The sequence below is a fragment of the Gobius niger genome (genome assembly GCF_951799975.1).
Source record: "Gobius niger genome assembly, chromosome: 7".
NCBI classification, from domain to species: Eukaryota; Metazoa; Chordata; class Actinopteri; order Gobiiformes; family Gobiidae; genus Gobius; species Gobius niger.
Genome location: NC_136858.1, coordinates 22312565 through 22336506, shown reverse-complemented (window position 1 = coordinate 22336506; position 23942 = coordinate 22312565). Strand labels below are relative to the sequence as shown.

Sequence of the window (23942 nt, the reverse complement as noted above, 5' to 3'; positions counted from 1 at the left end):
GCTGTGCAGCCTTAAGTAGTGTAATGTGTACAACTGCAATGCATTTTCTTTTCATATAATGTTATTCTAAGTTAAAATGTTTCATTTTGTGAGTTCCCACGGTCAGACGCTTAATGGATAAATAACTGACTTTTATAAGAGCATAATTGCTGGCTTTGTATTGATTGACAGGAAATGGGACAAGTGTCAGTGGTAATTATCAAAATGTTCTGGCAATGCTCTCTTAACAACAATAGAGGAGAAGCCGCAATAAAATAGATTCAGAAGAGCTGTTTGTCATTTGCTGAAGTTTATTCCGGTCTTTTTAACTCTTTGGTATGCTTAATGAAGCACACCAACAGGAAGCTCCTTTGTCTGCAGTGACTCATACAACAGTTTGGTGATCCAACTTCTCTCATTCCCACTGGTAAATGGCAAGTGCACCACAAGTACCTTAATCTATAGTTATTAAAAGATAGGAGTTGGTAAAAAATGTTAGTATTATTAACAGATGGTGTATAATGATTTATTGTATTGCAAATGTACATGAACGGGGACTTCACAGTAATCAATAGAACTTGACTAACTCATCTAAACCTGAAATAAAATGGAAGCTTTTTTGGTCGCAACTCCTCTACTTTTGCAAACTTTCAATCAGCAGTTATTCAGAACAGTAGAATCACTGCATTTCAATATTGTTTGGCTCCAGATTTAACAACTGTCAACCTCAAATGAAAACAAATGACTCACGATTTACGCAGGATACTGTGTGCTGCTCACCACGCACACCACAGTCACCGTTCTCACCAAACACAAAGGCACTAAAGCTTAGAGTTCATTTAGGAGCAGCAAGAACAAATTCACTGCCCATAATTTATTCAGCCAGTGCAATTCAGTGCCAGAAATAAAAGTGGCAGCTTAACATTCTGCTTGTTGTGTTGTTACAGCGTTGTTACACTCCTGCTAATTTCCGATGAACATACAAGTAGATTTTTCAGTAGTAGTTCACAGTTGGGTTCCAGCAGTGGTTTATTAGACAAGGAAATCCCAATAGCGCTGCTAAGTCCTGCCAAACACAAGGCATAAAGGCAAAAACAATGAAGATTCCTCAGTCTCAATAGTGGGTAGGTCTGTTTTGCATGATAGCATCACACGCTATATACTTCTCGTATTAACTTTTTGCTCACATTTAATCTTTGAACACATTTAGATTAGATTTTTTAAAGTAAAAATATAATAGACTTTGGATTTGTCAGATTTAACAGCATTAAAATAAGCACGGAATCATTTTTTAGTTGGATGTCGAACTCTGAGAGCAGTGTCAAGTTACACAAAAAAATACTCTGCGATATTGTACAGCCGACCTTTGATCATTAATCTGAGGAATACACAACTACAGCTTGTGCGTGTTTGATGTTTTTACAGAGCATGAAGAAATGTATTGTATTAGCTGTTAGAATGGCTCATAAACACTGAAATACTTTAGAATACTGTGTAAATGATACTGTATCTAGCCTTCAAAAGCAAACAGATTATGAAACAGAACAAGCCTAACTTGTACACTGCTTCAAAGGCTTTACCTGAGAGGGAAAGTGCTGCTGTGGATGTGGATTACACTTTTGGGTTTGTGCAGTGATTGATTCAAGTACAGAAATCGGTTTACATCTATTGCTCCAGATGAGTCATTGCTCTCCTCTTATTGTGTTGATGTTCAGTAAGTCCATATTTAAAGAACTCATACACTGACCAGCTAATGGCTGTTGAGGGCATTTGGTAAATTATTCGCGCCTGTACGCCTTTAAAGAAACCTTTCAGGCCGCCCAGCCTGTAAACCGTCCGGAAGGCATGGGCTAAGCCTGAGATATGTCTGTGGGCTTGGCCTTGACCGCGGCCTTGGCCAGAGGACAGGGAGCTAAGGGCCATGGACTCCTGTGTGTTGAGCAGGGTCTTGCACACGTCGAGGGGCGTAGTGACTGCAGCTGCGATGGCACCTGCCAAGGCTCCAGACAACATGTGGGATGAAGGCTTATACTGTCTTTTAGGGTTGAGCAGCTCCTGAAGGTACTCGTATGTCATGAAGTGGAACGCCTGGAAGGGGACATTCATGGTGAGCTGGGTCGTATAGCTTCGGTAGAACGCAGCAGCGCCCTCTTTCTGCCACACTGCACCAACACAGTCCAACACTCCCCGGTATGGAGAATTATACATCTGCATGCGCTGCTTCACCACTAAAAAAAAGAAAAAGATATTCAGGTGTAACCAACAATAATTATTGTGTAAAAGTGGTTGAGCAATAGTCCACAATAGTGACAGGTATACAGTAAATAGACGTGTTCATCTTTACAACTTCAGGTTTGTTTTCATAGAAACCATGGTGGCAAGTTTTTTGTGGTTTGCAGAGTGTGCAATATACCATTGAGATTGCAAATCTGATCGTAAATGTTGGCTTCTTCTTTTAAAATAAATTTTTGAGCTAAACTATTTAATACGGTCTAAAGCTTGATAGAAAGATGGCTTTGTGTCTGCTGCTGTCATGTTGGATCTGTAAACAAACTACAAGCATCCATCTGTCCAACAGTGCATCATCGTATCTCCGTTGTGTGATTGGTCCCCAAATCCATGCAAAAGATTTCAGCCATGGTCTCCAGGCTATTGAGCAGTTCGAAATGATTTGAGCGCGCAAGCAGCATGGGTATTCCCCGGCTACCCTCACCCTTCTCCTAAACTTTACCATTTCATAACTATTAAAATGTATTTGTAAAATGGATTGCATCTGATTGTTTATTCCTCCATGTTTGATTGTTTAGCCCTTTAGGTTTTAGATTTTAAAGGAAACAAGTGGAGGTGAAGTTTTTTGTGGAGCTCCACTCCACGTGACCCTGAGCCAGACCCTTGTACCTCTAAAGTTTTTTTGGGACCAATTACACTAAAATGTAGGTTTTTTTAATTCAATTTAAATTCTTTGCAAATATTTCCATAACATAATCTATCTACCAGTGTACCCGTTCAAATGAAATATTGATTTTTACTTAACAACCTAATGTCAATATATTCTTTTTTTTTTAACACAACAGAACAATTTGAATCCCCAGTACGTAACTTTCTTTATTTGGTATCCCCTGCCGGGCCACTTAAGTGCACTTTGAGCACTTTCGGGCAAACATTGTAAATAAGAATGTGTTTTTAATATTTGAATATGAACAATTACCTTCAGCAGGATTCATTATTGCATCGTGAAGCAATGTAGCCGCACAACCAGCAGCCCCTGAAAAAAAGAAAAATAATGCATGGTAAAAATTGGTGAAAATGATCTGGGTGCAATATTGATTTGACAGAGACATCTAAATGATCAGTTTCTAGGAAAAAAAGCTTTTATGTATGACATGAAATAAAAAAGATGTGGAAAGAGGACTTAAAGTTTGGCTTTCGGAGGTCAGTTAAGGTCCCTTGCTACTGAATGTGTGGCACTTGTCACTTGAGCCTGGTACTTTGTTTAAGTGCACCAACAACTTGGCCAATGCGAAAGCCCAATGTATTTGATACCCAACACAGGATAGACTACATTTGCTCTATAAACAGAAAAGGCTCAGTTAGCAGAAGATGATAAGTGAAGATTACTTATTTACTTATTATGTTGTACTCAAATGAGTAAAACATGTGTTATGAACGTTAAAATGTATATACGGCAAGTTCTAAGGTACCATTAGCTAAATGACTGTTAGCCCCTGGGTGTATGACGTCACTGAGAGTCCTTTTGAGTTTCTCATAGCAGGCAAAGTATAGTGCATGTGCTGGTCCTGCCCCTATAGCTGTTGCATTTAGCCCCCTCATTGGCCGCCACACTCCTTCAGTGGCTATAATCCGACGCAGAGCATCCATCACATTGCGATATCGTGCAGCTGGTTCAGGCTGGAGGCTCTGCATGCGTGTCTGAAAACATGGAAGCATAGTCAAAAGAAATACAGTCTAGACATAATATATAATCACCAATAATTTTCCACAAATCTGTGTTCTTCTAACAAGAGAACATAACAAACCAGGTATTGGAACACATGCATAATACAGTAAACTTCACACATGTACATAAGCTCCCCTTGTTAATTTGTTGGACTTTGGTGCTAAACAGTAAAATACACGCTAGTAAGTGGTTGGTGTAACAGAACAAATCAGTCTTTTTAAGTGAGCTTTCAGAAGCTGCAGGTGAAGGAGACATGGATGGATCAATAATGCAAAAACAGTGGCATTTCCTGACATGTGACAAGAGCAGCTGACCAAGCTGCATTCGCTCATCTATTTACCAAGTCTGGATCAAATAGACGCAGTGTGCATGAACATGATCCAGTACATGGTCATATACGGTCTCATTAGACAGATCTCACAATTATGCATTAGTTAGTCAATGCACCTTTCATTAGACACCCACAGTGTTCCAAGATACACTGTACATTTACCTGCTTTGATCTGTTATTAGTCTCAGAGAATACTTCATCCAAAATATGAACCCTTCTAATTTTGCTGTTATATTTATGTATTTGTTTTATACAGAGTTTCCCAGTGATTGTAAAAGATCAGCGAGCGCTGTTAAAGTCAGCAAATATACTAACTGAAGCAGCTACAACTTTAGCACGCTGACCTTGTCTACTCTCAGCAGCAGCAGCAGCGTGTTAGCACGCTAGTTAGCACGCTATGCTAATAAACATAAATAAACTGGAGACTTGGAAATTGTGTCACATGCTTTCAAAATCACACGCAGCTCGGGGACAACATTTGAATTGCTCTGCAGAACTACCTTGACACAGTCGACAGGAAACATAAGACAGTGCTCCATAATCCCAGCCACAGCTCCAGCCAACATGTGAGTCCTTGTGGATGCGCCCTGCGGCAGTCCCTCATAGTCATGCTCATCATCTTCTGTTTGTTCTGCCGCTGCAACACGGATTAAATCAACAGTCTGAATCTGCGCCTGTCCACCGATTCGAGGTGTCAGAGACCCAACAATACTTTCGGAAACTCCCCAAAACCTGCCTCCAAGCCAGCGGACTTCTGCCCCTGCTGAGGCACCAGCAACCCCCGGGTCACCGCTTGAAGACTCCGCTGTCATCCGTCGCTTCCTCACAAATCCATCCGTTTCCATGTGAAGTCCGCGGAGAAACTTGGTCCACAGTCAGACAGTATGAAGGTTTACGTTTACATTCCTCTCACCGGGTTCATATCGCATCCGCTGACACTGTCCAAGCTCAGCAAGGCAGGCCCAGCCGATCAAACATCCGGTAAAGTATGAGCTGAAGGCCGCGATACGGAAGTGAAATCTGATTGGCTACAGTGTTAACAACATAGCACACTATTGGATGACACACACGCCACTCTTGTATGTCATTTTAGTTCGAACTTTGACTTCTTAAAAATAAATAAATAGATGAATACATTCTCATGTGTGTCTGTTTCTCTTTACATCGTGAGTGAGAACGTGAGGAAAGCTTCTGGAAATGTATTTTTGTATTTATTTATTTCAGAATGAATCAGAATGTTTTTATTGCCATTGTTTGAGAACAGGTTCACAAACTATTATTTTCTCTCGGTGCAGACGCGAGACATAGACCATATAACACAGAATTTAGATTTAAAAAATAAGCTATAAAACTTTAAACTAAAAGGCTATTGGGGCATGCATAAAGAATATTAAAATAAATAAGATAAACAATAAATTGTAATATATGGTAAGACGACAACAATTGACATAGAACAACAGCGGGATTATATTTACAGATGTGCAAGTGATAAAGTGATAGCAGTGGATCTAAGTGTGGACACACCACACAGTGCAACAGAGCAGATTACATCCATGAGTCTGTAACTAAACTATTGGGTCTTGTTTTTGTTCATGAGTCTGACGGCAGAGGGGAAAAAACTGTTCAAGTGGCGGGATCTATGGGTCTTGATAGTCAATCAATCAATCAATCAAATTTTATTTGTATAGCGCCCAACAACAACCAGAAGGTGCCCAGAGCGCTTTCCAGGATAAAAAAGACCGTAGCATAGACCGTAGCCTCCTGCCTGAGGGGAGATGGGTGAATAGTCCGTGTCTAGGGCGAGAAGGGTCAGCTGTGATCCCACGCACACGCCTCCGGATCCTAAAGTTGAACAGGTCTTGGAGAGATGGGAGCTCACAGCCAATCACCCTCTCAGCAGCACACACAATGCATTGCAGTCGATGCCTGCCCCGGTCTGTGGCGCCGGGGAACCACACAGTGATGGAGGAGGAGAGGATAGACTTGATGATGCCCGTGTAGAACTGCACCAGCATCCTGGTCAGCAGCCTAAGTTTCCTCAGCTGCCGCAGGAAGAACACCCTCTGCTGGGCCTTCTTGATGAGGGAGCTGATGGTTGGTTCCCATTTGAGGTCCTGGGTGATGGTGGTGTCCAGGAAACGGAAGGAGTCCACAACGGAGATGGGGATGGGAGAGTCTGTCAGGGTGAGGGGGGATGGTGAGGCTGTGTCTTTCCTGAAGTCCACGATCTTCTGGACGTTCAGCTCCAGGTTGTTGTGGCTGCACCAGGACGCCAGCCGCTCCACCTCTCTCCTGTAAGCGGACTCATCACCGTCCGAGATGAGTCCGATGAGGGTGGTGTCGTCCACAAACTTGATCAGTTTTACGGACTGGTGACTGGAGGTGCAGTAACCTCCAGTAACTAAGCATGTTATGTTTAGTTGGCTTATATCATTGTTATGGTGTATTGGAAATACACCATTGGAAATATATTATTTACATTATTTTAGTCTATAGGTATTTCTTATTATTACAACACAACGTAAATCAAGTATTTTCACCAAGTACTGTTTTACTTTTACTCAAGGATTGGCTAGCATATGGATAGTATATGTTTCAGGTGATTGTGAACCAAATTTTAATCCAGTGGTCACCACTTGCATTTTCCATGGGGTCATATTTTTTCCTCAAATAAGGAGTTAGTAGCTCTAATAAAATTAAATGGTATAACTATAGCACTGTTAATAAAAAATAAAAATACATTTTCTGCTTGCAATTAGGTTTAAGCATTTATGAATGTAAACCAGAAGCATGTCTATCATCATTTATGTCTAAAGGGAGGAAACAAAAAGTAAAGATGGAGGTTGCTTGTGCTATAGGACTGGATGGGAGCTCTTGGGTCTACAGGCTGCCTAAAAATAAAATTGTAGATCAACCAACAGTTTTGCATTGGGAAATCTCAACTACCCATCTGCTGCTGAATGTTCATTTGGATATTACATTAGTTTTTCTGTTTCACTGTGTCACTGTCATCACTGTCATCATTACTGGTTTCCACACTGGTTCAGTTGATTTACTTCTGATCTACCAAATTAATAATCATCAGTCTAATAAATGTTCAGTCAATTATAAGATCAAAAAATCATCAACGGTGAAAAATGATCAGTCTATAACTGATTATATGTAATTCCAAGAACATACTTGACCTCAAAACAGGTCGGCCTATAGGCAATCCTATGACCCCTTGTAACGTCGTGTATTATGCAGGTAAGCCTATTTTCCTTGATTAGCTTAATATAAAGCTGATGTTTTTAAAGGTCACCGGGCATATGCTTATTGATCAAGAGATTGTGCACCCATATCTTTTGCCCCAAAAGTATTTTTTATGATCAAAAGCACATTTTGTCCAGAAAATTAGGCTTAAGCCTAATTACGTCTTTGTGAGGCACTAAGCATTATTGAGTTTTCCACTTTTATTGCCTGGGAGAGCCTTCAAGGGTTATAGTGTTGAATTTCTGCCGACAAAGGGGAATAAAGTGCTAATTTCTGCTTACAAGAACAAAATCTCATACTTGTGATCTAGTTAAGGTTGATTGTCTGTTGTCCGCAGACATTCCATGTAGGAAAACCGAGCAGACTCTACATTGGGATCATTTCTCTTCCCTGAAACTAATGCTATCCTAATACACCAGGGGAGTGGCTTAAGGAGTCTAGAAGGAAACCCTAGCTCATTATAGTGCCGCATTTCATTCCTTTCACCACGTGAGTGCTCAATCCATACCAGCCAGAGGAGTTGTTTTACACTGTCTAAGCAAAATGGTTCAGCAGGATAACATCAGAAACTAATTAGATGATTCAATCCTGTATTTTGTGTTTTTTTGGCTCTAATTGGCATCCGTCTGCTCTTGCCATGCTCTTTTAAAGATGCGAAGCCGTCTATGTTATTGATGCGTTATAAGTGCCACTATGCCAATGAGATAACTTCAACAACAGCACTAAGGCACCATTTGTCTTAAGAGGCCATCTTAAAACTCTCAGACATGCCCTTAAAGAGCAAGGCTTTCTTATAGGACACAACGCTAAGCTTCAATTAAGCAATTATATGCTGATCAGACAAGTTATTCTCACAACTTTATTTGTCAACAACTTATCGAAACGGTGTTATTAAGTGCTTTTTTGAATATTAAATAAATTACATTAGTAAAGCTATGCTGCATTGATTTGTAGCTTGTTGAAGTTGTTCATGGCTGCAATGAAAAAAATATTATTATTGTTATTATTATTATTATGAACTAGTATTCCAGCCTTTTTTCTCTGATGATTTAAGTCTGAAGCTGAAGTTTTAACAGAGGTGTTGATGTCAAGAGGCACAGCCATTTCTATGAGAAGGCAGATTTTGTCCTTCTTATTCTTCAGCACTATGTCATGCCTATATTTGCTGCAGTCTTCCGGTCTATGTGGATTGGCATGTCCCACAAAACAGAGATGTGATCATTTTAAGCAACAGTCTTTCGGTTTGGGCTCATACCATTTTTCCTTCACGTCGATAGAGTGTTCTTTACAGATGTTCCAGTGTAAGTATGTTCCAAATTATTATGCAAATTATATTTTTCAAAAAAACTAAAATGAAAGTCAGCATAATTTTCAAGTCTTTCACTGTTAAGGTCAAGTTACATTTTAACATAGGACCATTATTTTATAGCAGCTTCAGTCCATTAAACTTGTGAGTTTTTGGAGAGTTTCTACTACAGCAGGATTTCAGAATAGCCTCCCAGAGCTGCTGCTCCAAAGCTTCTCAATAGGGTTGAGGTCAGGATAGGATGGGGTCCACATCATGAGTTTATCTCCTTTTATGCCCATAGCAGCCAATGATGCAGAGGTATTCTTTACAGCATTACATGGTGCGTTGTCATGCGTGAAGATGATTTTGCTACGGAAAGCACTGTTCTTCTTTTTGTACCATGAAGGTCCAAAACATGACTCCGCCACCTCCTCGCTGACATCGCAGCCTTGTTGGGACATGATTGCCATTCACCAACCATCCACTACTCCATCCAGTTACACGGCGCTCATCACTGAACAAGACTGTTTGAAAATGAGTCTTCATGTATTTCTGGACTCACTGCAGCTGTTTCTGTTTGTGAGCATTAAAGTAACTGTTTAGGGGAGGCCAGATGGAAGGTTTATGCGCAACTACAGCCTCTGAAGGGTCCGATACCTTGATGTTCAGGAGACTCCAGATGCTCCAGCAGCTTCAGATACCTGTCTGCTGCTTTGTTGCATTCAGCAACAAGGTAGTAAATGGTTTCATTGAATTTTCCACACAATCTACACAGTGGGTTTGTGTTTGGATCTTTGATCATTTCATTTTGGTACCACCATGTGGAGAGAGATTGATCTTGCGCAGTTATGATGAAGCCTTCAGTCAATTATTATTATTATTATTATTATTATTATTATTATTATTATTATTATTATTATTATTATTATTATTATTATTATTATTATTATGAGTATTATGATTATTATGATTATTATGATTATCATTATTACACTGTTTAGGCCTTGTCAAATATAGGCAACATTATTCGTAATTAATTTTTTTGTTTATTAGGACAACAACGCCATCTGGTGGTGAACTCTCTCCGACTGCAAGCGTTAAAAAAAAAGGCTGCGTGTTTTTTTTTCTTTTTCTTTCTTTCTTTGGAACTGCTCAAGTCTCCTTGTAAGTCTTACGACCGAGATTTCAGCTGACATCCAAGGTCCAACTATTCAACAAACCCCAGTTGAACTTTAGGTCAAGCTTCGCTCAAGATTAAAGTCCATTCAGTGTGCAGCAGCGCGTATGCAAGCGTTGAAGTTAACAACGCTCAATGGCTGCAGCAGCGTGCAATAAGGGGAGGTGGGCAGTGGGACCACTGGCCAGGGCTAACTCCACTTACACCAACAACGCTTTGAAGCCACGGTATGATGCGCTCGTCATCGGAGGAGGTAAGAAGGCAGAAAGTGAATTGGACGTAACAAACTTTATAAGCCTATTATGAAAGTCACTGAAGTGTCTTAGCATTGGCTACACGTTCGCCACATAACATTTTTTCAGCGCTCAGTGACGCTTCCTATTATTCGCAGGTCACAATGGATTGGTGGCGGTGAGTTTATAATAGATCCATGGTTTTTGCATACAGCCTACATGACACGTTGGCTGCAACATTCTGCAAGCGGGCTTGTAACTGAATGTACCTATGCGCAATACAGGCCGCATATCTTCAAAAAGGAGGCGTGAAGACAGCAGTCTTGGAGCGCAGGCATGTGCTGGGTGGCGCTGCTGTGTCAGAGGAAATCTTCCCTGGTAGGATTGTAGGAAATATCATGTTCACAATAAAAAGAAACCTTTTATGATGAGTGTCTTTGGGGCAGGGTTCCACTTCTCAAGATGCTCGTATCTGCTTAGTCTGTTTCGACCACACATCTACAAAAACCTGGAGCTCAAAGTTTGTGATTTTGACATATTCAATTCAAAAGAAAGCACATGTAGGTATAATTTAAAATAAATGCATATCTCTACATCAATGTGTCAGAAACATGGCTTGAATGTGTACATGAGGGACCCGCATGCTTTCACCCCCATGTTGGAGGAAGGAGTTCAAGGGGCTCCACCAAGGTCCCTTACTCTGGGCTCAGATCTGGCTATGAACCTAAAGGAAATCAGCAAGTTCTCCCAAAAGGATGCAAAGGTAGACAACACATCTGTCAAGTTATTACATTGATATCGGCATGATCATCCAATGACTATCTCATCCATTCCAGGTATATAAAGATTTTATACTATACTTGGAGAAGCTGTCGGACTCTATCCAGCCTCTCCTTGATGCCCCTCCTGTTAACATTCCAGGTCTAACTGCGGGCCCGTTACGGAAAAGGCTTGCTGCCTCAAAAACCCTTCTGCCAGTGATCAAATGTGGTAGGTTCATATTGACAACAACATTTTCATACTTGACCTCTGCACTTTATTTTATGTGAACAGGCTTGAAGCTTGGCAAAAATATTCCAGACTTTTATAACATTGTCACGGCACCAATACTCAAGGTTTGCTAGAGTTTGCAAAAGAATTTGTTCATTTAGATTAAATAGTGGAATTAAATATGGACTTCACTGTTTTCCTTAAAAAAAAAAAAGATACTAAATCAGTGGTTTGAGTCGGAACCTCTCAAAGCAACTTTAGCCACAGATGCTGTTATTGGAGCAATGACTAGCCCCAGTAACCCTGGCAGTGGGTGAGTAATTTATCCTGTACAATGATCATCACATAAGCTACATGGAGTCTTACACATTTATTCTGCCAGGTATGTGCTTTTGCACCATGTCATGGGAGAGCTGGAAGATGAGAAAGGTGCATGGGGTTACGTTGAAGGAGGCATGGGTGGTTTGTCTAAAGCTATTGCAAATGCAGCTATGTCCCATGGTGTGGACATTTTTACTGAGAAGGTAAAGTGAGTTACTGGGCAATACCTGATACTTTGGCCAACTGTAGATATTGTTTGTATATTGTGTTTTTCTCCTCTGTTGTTAGAGTTTGAAAATGTTTACTGGTACTGCTCCACAAGTGTTTTTCTTAGCTCTGAGATTTTTATTTCTATAATTGACCATGTGTGTGTGTGTCTGGTGACATTTGCAGGAGGTGGACCAGGTCCTTGTTGACTCAAATGGAGCGGCAAAAGGAGTTGTGTTAAAGGATGGCACTGAGATCTTTAGTAAAGTTGTTTTGTCTAATGCTACTCCATATGTTACTTTCAAGAAACTCACTCCACAGGTAATAAAAAACACTAGGTGAAAATGTACAAATTATCCTACCATGTGAATTTATGAAATGTTTTCGTTTCAGAGCGCTCTCACTCCTGAGTTTATTAAAGCTGTAGATCAGATCGACTACACCTCACCTGTCACTAAGATCAATGGTAAATCCCGCTGCCCAATCACAAAACTCCCTACCAAGTATTGCATCAACCACAAATTCTCCGGACTATTTCTAAAATGTGAACTGGAAAGTGAAACCGGTTATGAGGATTAATTTTCAATCTGCCTCTTGAACAAGCCTAACATAATTACAGAGCAATTTACATTTAGCAATATCCTTGTAATAACCAATTATCAATAATCTCCTTTATAAATAGTTGCTATAATGATTGACTAAATCATAACCACAGTTGATGTATTGTGGCCTATTTCAGTGGCTGTCGACAAGTTACCAAACTTCCTAGCAGCACCCACCCCAGATAATAAACCTGGACCACACCATCAGTGCTCCATTCATCTCAACTGTGAAAGTGTGGAAGTGCTGGAGGCGGCTTACATAGAGGGCATGAACGGACGCCCATCGTCCAGGTGAGGAATGCAGCATGCAAATTAGCAGTATTTGTAAATTAGTAAATCACATGACTACCCTTATTCAGTTTAGACAACACAGGCATGGTTGCACAGCGACTCGTGCTCTTATCTTTGACAGTCTATGGTTGGGGCGTGTTTACATGCATTAGTGCATTACATTAACTGTCCCGACCAAATAATCAAATGAACAAAACATCATCCGGAAACAAAAACTATGCAGAGCAGACCTCTACAAACTTGTGCATGTGATTCTTGCTTGCAATAGTTAAGTACTTCATATGTCAGTTCTTAAGATCTCCAGTGTTAATGCTCCTGGATGTATTTATGCGAGCTGTGTCTGAACTTAAAACGTAAATCACATAACTAGGCTCAATTGCCATCACAATACAAGAAATGTGTATTTTAAATGATTTCCACTTTTTAGTCCTAATGTGTATCTCAATGTATCTTTTACCAGACCTATGTTAGAGATGACGATTCCTTCTGTGTTGGACCCTACTCTGGCTCCCTCTGGCTGCCATGTAGTGTCATTGTTCACCCAATTCACTCCCTATTATATTGAGGGCCGGGACTGGACAGACCAAGAAAAGGAGGCTTATGCAGACACTGGTAAAAACATAAACATCTCCCAATTGTTTGAAATGTATAAATAAAATCATTCTACAGCACATACAACACCTTTAACTGAGATATAATATTTGCATAGCCCTACTGAACTTCATGAATTTCCTTTTTTAGTTTTTGACTGGGTAGAGAAATATGCCCCAGGGTTTAAAAGCTCTGTGGTGGGAAGAGACATCCTCACTCCGCCTGATCTCGAGAGAATCTTTGGTTTGACTGGAGGGGTAATGTATTCAAAGTCCGGTTAAAAAAAAAAAATCATTTGAATGCCTGTAGCTCATTTGATTGTGTAATGAATAGGGAAGTGTTTTGTGTGTGGCTCCTCTGTCAGCGGACTGCCACATCAGCAGTAAATGTGGTTAATGTTTACTAACTCTTGTACCACTGGTGTCAGACTCAAAGTTCAAATGAGTGAAGTCACATAGACACATACAGTTTGATATCTATTACATCAATGCCTCAAATCCCACAAATTAATCAGTGCAAAAAAAGATAACCTTTTCTTATTGTTACAGAACATTTTTCATGGATCAATGTCACTTGACCAACTCTACCTATCGCGACCACTACCCTTCGTCTCCGATTATCGATCACCCATCAAAGGTCTTTATCTATGTGGCAGCGGTGCACACCCAGGTTGGTTTGTGTTTTTGTATAGCACAGATTAAGGAGCAACTACTACATACAATTAAATAGACAGACAGTTGTAGTGGTGACGAGTTTTCCCTCCCACTAAGTATGACTAATTCTTGCTCTCATGTTGAATGTTATTTTTAGGAGGTGGTGTGATGGGATCTGCAGGTTGGAATGCAGCACTCACTGCCATGGGCGACTTAAAGAGTTACTAATTATCTTTAGATTTGCAATGTAGGCCTTTGTATGTTAACAATGAAACCTTCGATTTGTGAAAAAAATATAACCAAATGTGAAACAAGTGATAAACAGCATAAACTATATTTGGAGAACTGTTCTATACCAAAAAACAACATAAGATAAAGACATATCGGTAAGTTATGTCATTAAATATGATCTACTTATGTTTGTGTGGTGTCTCTTTTTTGTAATGGTACCATTTGAATGTAATCTCTATTTTTTTCTAAAATCATGCTTATACAATTGTTAATGTTAATGTCTCTCTTTCTCAAAATGTTGAAGCTACAGGTAAGACTGGAGTTAACTAGGCTGTTTAAGGTGGTACAAACTCCTCTGCAGCTCTTGTCCGGCTAATATAGAGAAATGTATGCTTTTGTTCTTTTGGGGATTGGTCTTGGGTCACTGTGATTCTGTCCATTATTGATCTTGTAATCCTATATGGTGGTACTGGGAGAGCCACATTATTTACCTAGTACTTAGGTGGTACTTGTCTTGATGTGAAAGGTTTGAATACCACTAGTTGGCATACAATGAAGTACCAAAGCATGAATTATACTGCAGCACACAACACAAACACTGCCCTGACGAAGATTCACTGTCATGAGCTGAGACGCGCTGACGTTATAGTAAAATCCACCAGAAGCTGATTTTGTGTGCCTCAGATTTCATTTTACTATAAAATTGGGTAACACTTTATTTTACACTACCTTGATACATTGTACCCAACTAAATTTAGTACAAGGTAATGTGCTATGTAACAATGTGTAACAACTTGTACTTATGCAGCACATACACAACGGAATAATGTGTATTAGTACTTTGGAGGTACATAATGTAATAAGATTTAGGATTAGGGTTAGGGCTTAAAGGAGTTATCCTTGATTTTTTTAATTTTCTGTTCTTGGAATAAAATTTGTTTTGTCCTTTAGTATATGGTAAAAGCAGACATTTATCCAAAAAACACTGGTTTTAAAGCCTTTAAAACAGTCATAAAATGTCAGGCTATTTTTACAGTGAAGTGACAGTTTTCCTCCCTGAAAGTTGTGAAACCTGGTTTAAACTCAGTCCCTGTGACGAATTTTGATGTTGTAAATGCATTAGGAAAGTTTGAGATGAGTTTGGACCAGAAAATAGCAATTTGAAATTTGAGTGACCCTGTTTCTTTGTACAATCAGGTATAGCTCCTTAGAGCTTGGGTCTTATGTCTTACTACATAGTAAGTACATTTTTGTATGATAGGACAGACGGAACATAATTTAGATATTTCCAAAAAGCATGTACCATAAAAAAAAAAAACAAGCCTTAAGATTTTGGAAGTTTAAAATAATTCAGATTTGATGTCTTTCCAGGTTTTCATGTACTTATATTTGAACTAGTTAGTTTGTCAGGAGTTTGTCAAGAGTTAAGTGAGTACTGTAACTTCACAGTAAGTTAATTTTGAAGTAAAAAAAAAAAAAGTACTGTGATAAAACTATTCAGTTACTTAAAAAGTGAGTCCATTACACGTCCTTTTGAGTAGCTGTAACTGGGTATTTCACGTGTTGTTGTACTGTGCCTTTAAGAGGCGGCGCGGGGCGGACCTCGCGTCGGGCCCTGACGCTGAGGAAGTTCACTTAACAACCACCATAGATTTTCGCAGATTCGATACCTGATTTTTTTTTCCCTCCCCCCACCAACAATGATAAATAAGTCCGAGCGGCTATAAACGCCCGGTTTAACACTCTGGGAAGTTATTTGAAACGATAATGCTGGATGGTTGCGCTGATGAAATTCACCAGAGATATATGCTGGCTCTTGGGACTCGGGAGCGGTAAGAGACGGGAGCACGATTCATAACTTTACAAACTTTACCCGCAAGTGAAAGTCAGTACTAATACGCTAGGGAAAACGTGGATCAGGCTTTGTTAGAATGTTTTACATTGTATAGAGTGAATATCAGTGGTTTTTAGAGGTATTTTAGCCATTTATTCAGACTGGGTGCTTGGTGAAACAATGAAAAGTTACCCCATTGGTAGTTACACCCATGGTTTCGCCTGCAAGGCTTTATTTGGTGTGGTCAGCTCACTCTGCTTTGCCGATTACTTTCATAAACTTTTCCCAGTTACATCCTATAGATTTTGGTGTTTTTTTTCCATCAGATCCCAAACTAATCCTATGCCCGATGACCGTATTTGAGAAATGTAAGGTGCGCAGTGCACAAGTTTCTGTACCCTTATCTGTATTTTTCCTCTGTTTTCTTGTTGTGTAGCATGAATGTGTACACGAAGTGCATTTCCTGACTAATTTCTCAATCCATGGGGGAATATCCCTGTAGTGTATATTGCATTCCTGTGGACAGAGCTCACCTTTCAGCCCTGCATTAATTTTGACAGATCTCTTCAAGAGGGAAACAGTAACTCTTTTGTTTGGGTTTGGGGCCATGCTATTTGTTTGCAGATTATTCTAGTGCGGTAAAGATCTTACATAAAGCAAAAAATAGATAGGATAGACCAGATAGCTTGTTGGTCTTGCAGGAGAGTGCTGCCTTGACATTTGAGTAGTGGGCCAACGCAGACAGCTGAAATTCCTTCAGCATTTTACGTGTAGAGGCTGGGACAGTTTATTTACAGAGACGTATGGCAAAACAGTTTGATAATTATAATCACATTCACATAACATTCAGTAAGTGTCTCAAAGGCGCTTAGTGTAGTATTGAAAGCAAAAGCATCTCACTACAGTCACAGATTAGTTATGCGTTTGTCACCACCGCTCTGGAAGTTGCTGCTGGACCTACCGAAACTTAATGCAACACTTCATCGTACATGGCACTGTTATTGTCCCAATTCCACGTTGTTCGTGTTGATCTTAAACCAGCTATGATGAAGATTCAGTAGGGCGTCGCTCACACTCCCACAGCAGGGCTCTTTTTGTGTACATTTTCATTTCCCCATACCTGTAAGGGCTGCTGATTTTCAAGTATCTACGTCAATAAAATGTCTTTTGTCACACGGGCTCATTTTAGCTCCAGGTTTGCTTTACACAAATGTTCCCCTCTTTAAATTATCTGTTGTGAAACTGGAAATGTGCATTTCATTCTAGACCAGGAAAGAGGAAGACCAATGGGGAAAAAGACTTCCTCAAACCTTTAAGCAAGAACAGTTTTTTTCTTTTACATGGTCCTAGATATGTTTTTTTGTGGACAATGTACGGCATCTAGATTTTTAACAAACAAACATGAATAGCAAATCTTATCGCCAATCGATTATTATTATTATTATTTTTTTTTACAAAAACATGCAGCCATATTTCTGTACATTTTTTAAGAAACTGGGCCTCCATTTACCCGTCTAATATGTATGTTAAATAGGCCCGCCTGTCCAGGAGGAGCACATGGACTGTGGTCCCACAGTCTCTGACCTGTTGGATGATGTAGAGTTGTCACAGGTAAATAACCAGGGTCAGACTGACCAGGCGGTTGCTGCAAGATCAAAGTGTCTTACAGTTTTGTTGCGTTCAGGATGGAGTCAATGGTGAGGAGGATCTTAGTGAGGGGGAGAAGGTCAGGCGGAGGGCAGAGCGGCGCAGAGCAAAAAGAAAGGTGAGTGCATATATATATATATTAAAAGGGAGATGGGTATTATGCATATTCGACTTTTTAGAGCTTTTTACCACGTTACAATGTTGTTCTCTCATCAAAAACATACCTGGAGCTGTGTTTTGAGCAGTTATCACATCTTGTAGTAATCTTTGAATCTTGTTCAGTGGCTGTTTTTAGAATTGCGGCGACGGCTCCCAAAAAAACCCTCCTTTCCCCAAAATACTCCTGCTGGGGTTTCTACCTGTCCAGGAAATGCTTTTCTCACTCCTCGATCTCTTGCTTGGCTTAATTCTCTCACCATGTTTGGCCCGATTGCTGTATTTTTCTCTTTATTGAAATAGCTGTGCAGCAAAGGGGAGCAAAAGGAAGGGGGAGTGGGCGGGGCTTATTTTAGTTCGCTGTGGAACTACTGGACATTTTGTTTCAGCTGTTTTTGATCACTATCCACATTTTTCTAAAGAACAAAGTGTACAATGAGAATAAAGACGTCTTTGACATTATTATCAAATACCAGGAATAAGCATAATACCCATGCTTTTAAGATGTGCATGTTTAATATTTTGGTTTTCAACTTTTTTTCTAGCGTCGTAGAAAAAAAAAGAAGCAAGAGCAAATCAAGCAAAATGATCAGGCAAGCCTTGATATCGCAGTACTGTTGACGTTGTTGTTGCCATTACTAAAATAGTATTGATTTATTTAGGATGATGAGGAGGAGGATGAAGAAGGAGGTGCTGACTCTGACCTGGATGACAGTGAATCTGATGATGAAGACATGAAAGATTTGCAGAAGGAAGTGAAGCCTCTTGCCTTAAACAAACCTCCTGCCACTACAATAACGGCATCTACACGATTTAAAGCACCACAGAAAAACCAACCCCAAGCCAAACCCACAGAAGAGGTGTGAGGCCTTTATTTCACGTTATGGATGTACATGTGATGCATGTGTCTGACTAATGCTACTAATTGTTATGAGTTTTAAGTCACAAGTCATTTCAGCCTTCTCACTACACATCCTGCAGGATCCTGAGTGGGACGTCAGCAGTGCCTTCTTTGCCAATGCTGCGAGTCATATTAGACCCAAAGGATCAAGTCGCAAATCACGAGACAATAAGGAAAACGAAGCCAAGAAAGAGGTAGGACAATACTTAACACTAAATATGTTTCCATTTCATATTCGTTTTTCAGGCTCAAGTGTGGCCTCTATTTGTAATATTGTTACAACAGTTCGTAATTATGATAATGAGCACTTGATTTACTTGTATTTAACACAGAGCATCATCATACATAACATATTAAAGACTATAAACTCAATTGATTTCTCGCAGACAAATGGACATACTGACACGATGAGTAAGAAAAGTGCCTCATTAACAGGTGAGTCTCTATACTGTGTGATTAATTTACATTACAACTGTCTGTTGGTTTTTATGTTATGTTATCTACCATTTTAGAAAAAGGGATTAAGCTGGTGCAAGAGGGCCAGTACGCACAAGCGGCAACAATGTTTACAGAAGCCATTAAATGTGATCCCAAGGATTACAGGTAAATGTATTAATGATTCTCCAATTATCCTGAACTCTTATTCACATATTTTATCTTTTGTAGGTTCTTTGGGAATCGCTCCTATTGCTACAGCTGCTTGGAGCATTACCCCCAAGCTTTGGCAGATGGTGAACGCTCCATTCAGCTGGCACCTGACTGGCCCAAGGGCTATTTTCGCAAAGGTATAGCTCTTATGGGGATGAAGGTGAGTGCCTAAAACTTAGACCATAATGTGAATATTATAGCGATGACTGTAAGTAAGCTAATAAAACCACTGTTTACAGAGGTACAGTGAAGCAGAAAAAGAAATGGAGAAGGTGCTGAGACTGGACAAAGACTGTGAGGAGGCGGTCACGGACCTCTTTAACTGCAAAGTACTGCAGTTAATGGTAATACAGCTGTGGTTTGTTGTGGACCAAGTCCTGTATGTTTGGATTATTTGTGCCAAACTAACTTCATGTATATGATCTTTAGGAGCATGGGTTTGATGAAATGCAAAGTGTTTATCTACTAGAGAAATTTACCACAGTTCAAGCAGTTTTGTCGTCTTGTTCAGATGTTTTGAAAGGTAAGACCATTTTAGAGGGTTACTTTTTCCTGTTTTTCCACTCTGTTGTTTAAAAAAACCAAACAGACAGGTCGAACTCTGTGACCTTGATAACAAAGTTTAGTTTTTCTCTTCTATGTCACATGTGCACCCGCAGACCCTTCACAAAATATTGATTGTATTGCTATTGATTATGTAGATGTGAACAATTCTTTATAATTTATAATGTTTTTTAGGCACTCCACAAGATCCATTGGCATTGCAAACAGGGTAGGTGATCTGATGTTTTGCTAAATTGCTTAGTATGATTCATGGGTAAAATCATAATAATATGTTTTCATTCTTCCTTCATTGTGCTATTTTCCCCTAAAAGCCCTTGTCCTTCTTTGTGGGTTGGTAACGTGACGACTGAGCTAACAGAAAAACACCTTTGGGATCTTTTTAAAACGTAACAAAACAAAGCATTCTATACCTGATTAAGCTTGTTGTTCAATTTCTTATTTGACATTGGCTTTGTTTTGTAGTTGTGGTGAAATTGAAAGTATTCGTGTTCTACATGAAAGATTCTGCGCTTTTGTCAACTTCAAAGATACTAACATGGCTGCCCGAGCCTTGGAGAAACTAAATGTAAGTATTATTAAAAATGTGTAAGTTTCTCACGCGTGTGGATTTATGAAGCTCACACTGCTGTTTGCTCTTTCAGGGATATTGCATTGAGAATACTCGATTAGTAGTGCGCTACCCCGACCGTCGCACTCCAAGAGCGCTTCCCATACCACTAAAGACCAGTCTTCCTCTCACGCAACAAGCTGCGATATCTGCAGGGTAAAAGATTGACACACTCTTTAAAAACGGTGTCCAACTGTATATGTTTTAGTTATGTAAATTGCCTGATTCCTAGAGCGAGACGTCGTGGCCCAGTGAACGGAGACGAGTGTTACTTCTGGAGAACAACCGGCTGCCATTTTGGGGATAAATGCCGCTATAAACACATTCCAGATCAGAAAGGCAAGGATAGGAAGCCGTGGCAACCTTGACCTTGAGTTTTACCCTCTCCAAGGATGTATAGACAAAACTAAAATGCTTGCAACATTTGTCGGCCGGAGTGGACTCAATTAATCCAAGGATTTGAAGTGTTCCCTGCACAACTCAAAGGAGTGCAGTTTTTACTTAATGGCAATGACTGAGGAACAGTCGTACCAAATGGAAAAATGCTTTATATGGCACAAGGTAGGTAGGAAGGAGGTTATAATCTTGTGGCACTTCTGACCTTTTTAACTAGTTCAGCCAAACCACACTTACATTTGACTTTTCTGGTGGAAATGCCTTGTCTTTTCTTTCGTTATTCAGAAATTTTAAGCCAGAGTTTATCACCGGTAATTGGTTGAACACTCCATTATTAGTAAATCGCGCCGTGTCAAATTCCCACCTAACATTTAGTTTTTGCCTTGCACATAATACAATTGAAAAACATGTTTAAAAAGAAAGAAAAATCATGCGGAGATCCTTGTGGGTTTATTTCCATGTGCCAAAAAAACCTCAAAAGTATTTGTAATGGTATGTTTTTTTTTCCTTTTCTTTTTTTAACCTTTGGTACTTTTTAAGCACCCAAGTACTTTGCGTATCATTCATTACCATTTTATCAGTGATCCTCTGCCGTTGCTTAACCAAGGGAAAGCAATCACAGAAACATCAGTTTAGCAGCTCTACTGGACTCCTGGGTCATGTAAATACAATTAAATCATCCTGTACATAGCTCAATTTCTCAAACATGCATTATTGCTCATCAGTTTCTAAGAACCTTTAGCATTCACCTTGACAACAACGTGCTTTTGTGAACCACTGCTCAGTCTTGTCTTATCCAGGCGTGCTCAACCAGTAGATTATGATCTACTTTTACATTGCGGAACCCAGACCTCCCAAATAGATCCTAGTATTTTTGCATATGGGTTATCACAGAAGGATAATTACAACCGCAATATTTGTCAAAAAATATAGTTCTATCAATAAATATTGTATAATACTGATTCTGTGAATATTTACAATTCTTCCTTGACAATAACAACCCTCATAATCTCCGGTGTCTGTGATAGAAATGTGTAGCTCTCCAGGCCATGCTGCCTGTAAAAGTAGTTTGTGAGCCCAAAATGGTTGAGCACTCCTGGTCTAAACTGATCTATGTTAGAACTTTCAGAAACAGTGTTGTGACCCTAGGGCCTCTAAATCAGTATTTCAGTTAAAACAAAGGAATGTGCTTCTAATGGCTGCACTGAAACGCTCTTGTCTGAGGCACACTAACACTAAACATGACTTTATACCCCTTACAGTGGGTCTGTATCATCCACATTATGACATCTGGTTTAAGTCCACACTACGTTCACGAGCAAGCTGTGCTCTGCATAGAATAAGTATTTATTTTTATTTATGCTGTACTGTTTTGTTTTTATAACAATGTAACTTGAGATTTCTTCTACTGTACTGTCGAATGTGTCAAATAGAAATGTCGTTTGTACGCGGCTCCTCTCTTGTTCTCCATGGGAAAGCATTACAATTGTTTTAGTTGTAAGCATATGGTACAAATAACATCACATGATGCACTTCTGCATTATCATCCTGTGGCCAAGGACTCAAAGAGAAATGGATCAGCAAACTTAAGATACTACATTTGTGCACAATACAAACTCACTATCTTGCTTTTTTCTGTCTAGTTTCTGCTCAGTAGATTAAATTTTATTCCCATTATGTTGCTGTTACAGGAAACTAAAACAGTGACTTGTTTATATTTCAAACTTTTAAATGTACTGTCTTAAACATTTCAATGTCTCTTCAGGAATTGTAATATAAACTACTATAACACTGCACATTTTATCTTCTAATTATATGTTACCCCACTGCAAGCAAGTCTTTTTATATCTGATAAATAATAAATGTAAGTTGAAAACTACATTTTTTCTTTGTGTTTTATGCGATTGACAGGAAGTGCGATGTCTGCCGTGGCCACACGATGGCAGTCTTGTACATTAAAGTATGTGGTCAGGTAATGAACATACAATTTACAATCAAGCAGCGTGGCCAAGTCTACTATTGCATTCATATACTATAGTAACACGACATACGTTTCGTACATTTCTGGGCACTCATTTTCCCAGTAATAGGAAATGCAAATGTTGCCTAGGCTACAAAGTGCATAGGTAAGCAGAAGAAAACCACAAGAGGGAGACAAAACTACTATTGAGTTGAACTATAATGTCTGTTTCTGTCCTTGAAAACCAGTGGGTCTTGTCTAGGTCCTTCAGTCTAATCTAATGGAAAAGAAACATGTAAATGCCTTACAAATGCCCAGAGTGAAGGCTAAAAGCTTCTGCACTGAGTCAGAGGAGGTGCTATATCCAAAAGGTCCTTGTATATTGTTGAGAGCATGTATTTATTTCATGCCTTCCCAGATTGTGGTCAAGGGCAGAGCTGACTCTCTGGGTGTAATTAGAGAGAAGGAGGAGAGCACGGCAGATCTTCAGCCCACTCTCACTCACACACCCACCACACCGAGCTGTTAAGTGTTGGCACACAGGCCATTACACCTGTCTAGTCAGGTCCAATTAGAATGATGGGACCAGTTGCAAAACAAGAATGCAATATTTCTGCGCTTTCCGTGCAAGTTTTCCTTTGCAGCCTGAGCAGAGGTCCACTTTTCCTGTAAACCATAAAGAACCACTATACATTGCACACAAATTGGATTCTAAGTGGACACAAACATGTCGAAGTTTGCTTGGGAGCGCAAATATGTACACTTCTATGAACCATATCCTTTCCCTTTAACTCAATTTGAACTTATGAGGAAACACTGTATGAGCATGTAACCTTTTCCATCACAACATCCATTTTTACATCTATGAATAACCTATGTGCTAAAACAACACTGAGGTTTACAAAACTGAAATACCCCATCAACACTCTTGCTAAATCTGGCTCAAAATCTCCAGAAATGACCCAAGGACAAACAAATATACTTCATGCAATTCTAATTTTGATAACGTCCTGAGCACCCCCCACCCCGTACCACTGAGTTAAAACAAGCACCGTTTCTCATCCCTGCAGCAGCGACTTGTGTCTGCATGTTTCCTGTGCCATCAAGTTTTACTATATAACATAC

At 39.7% G+C, this 23942-nt stretch overlaps 3 protein-coding genes across 4 annotated transcripts; 2 read left to right on the top strand and 1 right to left on the bottom strand.

The window, feature by feature from the left end:
- Positions 1–1351: 1351 nt before the first annotated feature.
- On the bottom strand, positions 1352–5289 carry slc25a28 (solute carrier family 25 member 28). 2 transcript variants are annotated; one of them, XM_079559520.1, is made up of 5 exons: positions 5005–5289; positions 4769–4905; positions 3681–3909; positions 3188–3244; positions 1352–2207 (listed from the first exon to the last, which is right to left on the bottom strand). In XM_079559520.1, exons 1-5 carry the CDS (start codon positions 5111–5113, stop codon positions 1645–1647), a joined length of 1095 nt encoding a protein of 364 aa, XP_079415646.1. In that variant the 5' UTR covers positions 5114–5289; the 3' UTR covers positions 1352–1644. The 2 variants fall into 2 exon arrangements, with proteins under 2 accessions (XP_079415646.1, XP_079415645.1); XM_079559519.1 differs by having other exon boundaries at positions 4769–5288.
- Positions 5290–9942: 4653 nt separating this feature from the next.
- Positions 9943–14229, top strand: pyroxd2 (pyridine nucleotide-disulphide oxidoreductase domain 2). Its single transcript, XM_079560372.1, has 16 exons — positions 9943–10238; positions 10377–10396; positions 10503–10596; positions 10665–10738; positions 10826–10981; positions 11055–11208; positions 11272–11333; positions 11424–11521; positions 11591–11732; positions 11923–12057; positions 12130–12202; positions 12476–12629; positions 13090–13241; positions 13371–13477; positions 13769–13889; positions 14031–14229. The coding sequence occupies exons 1-16, from the start codon at positions 10121–10123 to the stop codon at positions 14099–14101; spliced, it is 1731 nt and encodes a 576-aa protein (XP_079416498.1). The 5' UTR covers positions 9943–10120; the 3' UTR covers positions 14102–14229.
- Positions 14230–15678: 1449 nt separating this feature from the next.
- On the top strand, positions 15679–22688 carry LOC306965155 (uncharacterized protein). Its single transcript, XM_079559402.1, has 16 exons — positions 15679–15936; positions 17473–17549; positions 17623–17703; positions 18287–18334; positions 18404–18601; positions 18723–18836; positions 19029–19077; positions 19155–19245; positions 19309–19450; positions 19530–19634; positions 19720–19813; positions 20029–20062; positions 20166–20240; positions 20317–20419; positions 20496–20617; positions 20694–22688. The coding sequence occupies exons 1-16, from the start codon at positions 15879–15881 to the stop codon at positions 20827–20829; spliced, it is 1527 nt and encodes a 508-aa protein (XP_079415528.1). The 5' UTR covers positions 15679–15878; the 3' UTR covers positions 20830–22688.
- The last annotated feature ends 1254 nt before the right edge of the window (positions 22689–23942 follow it).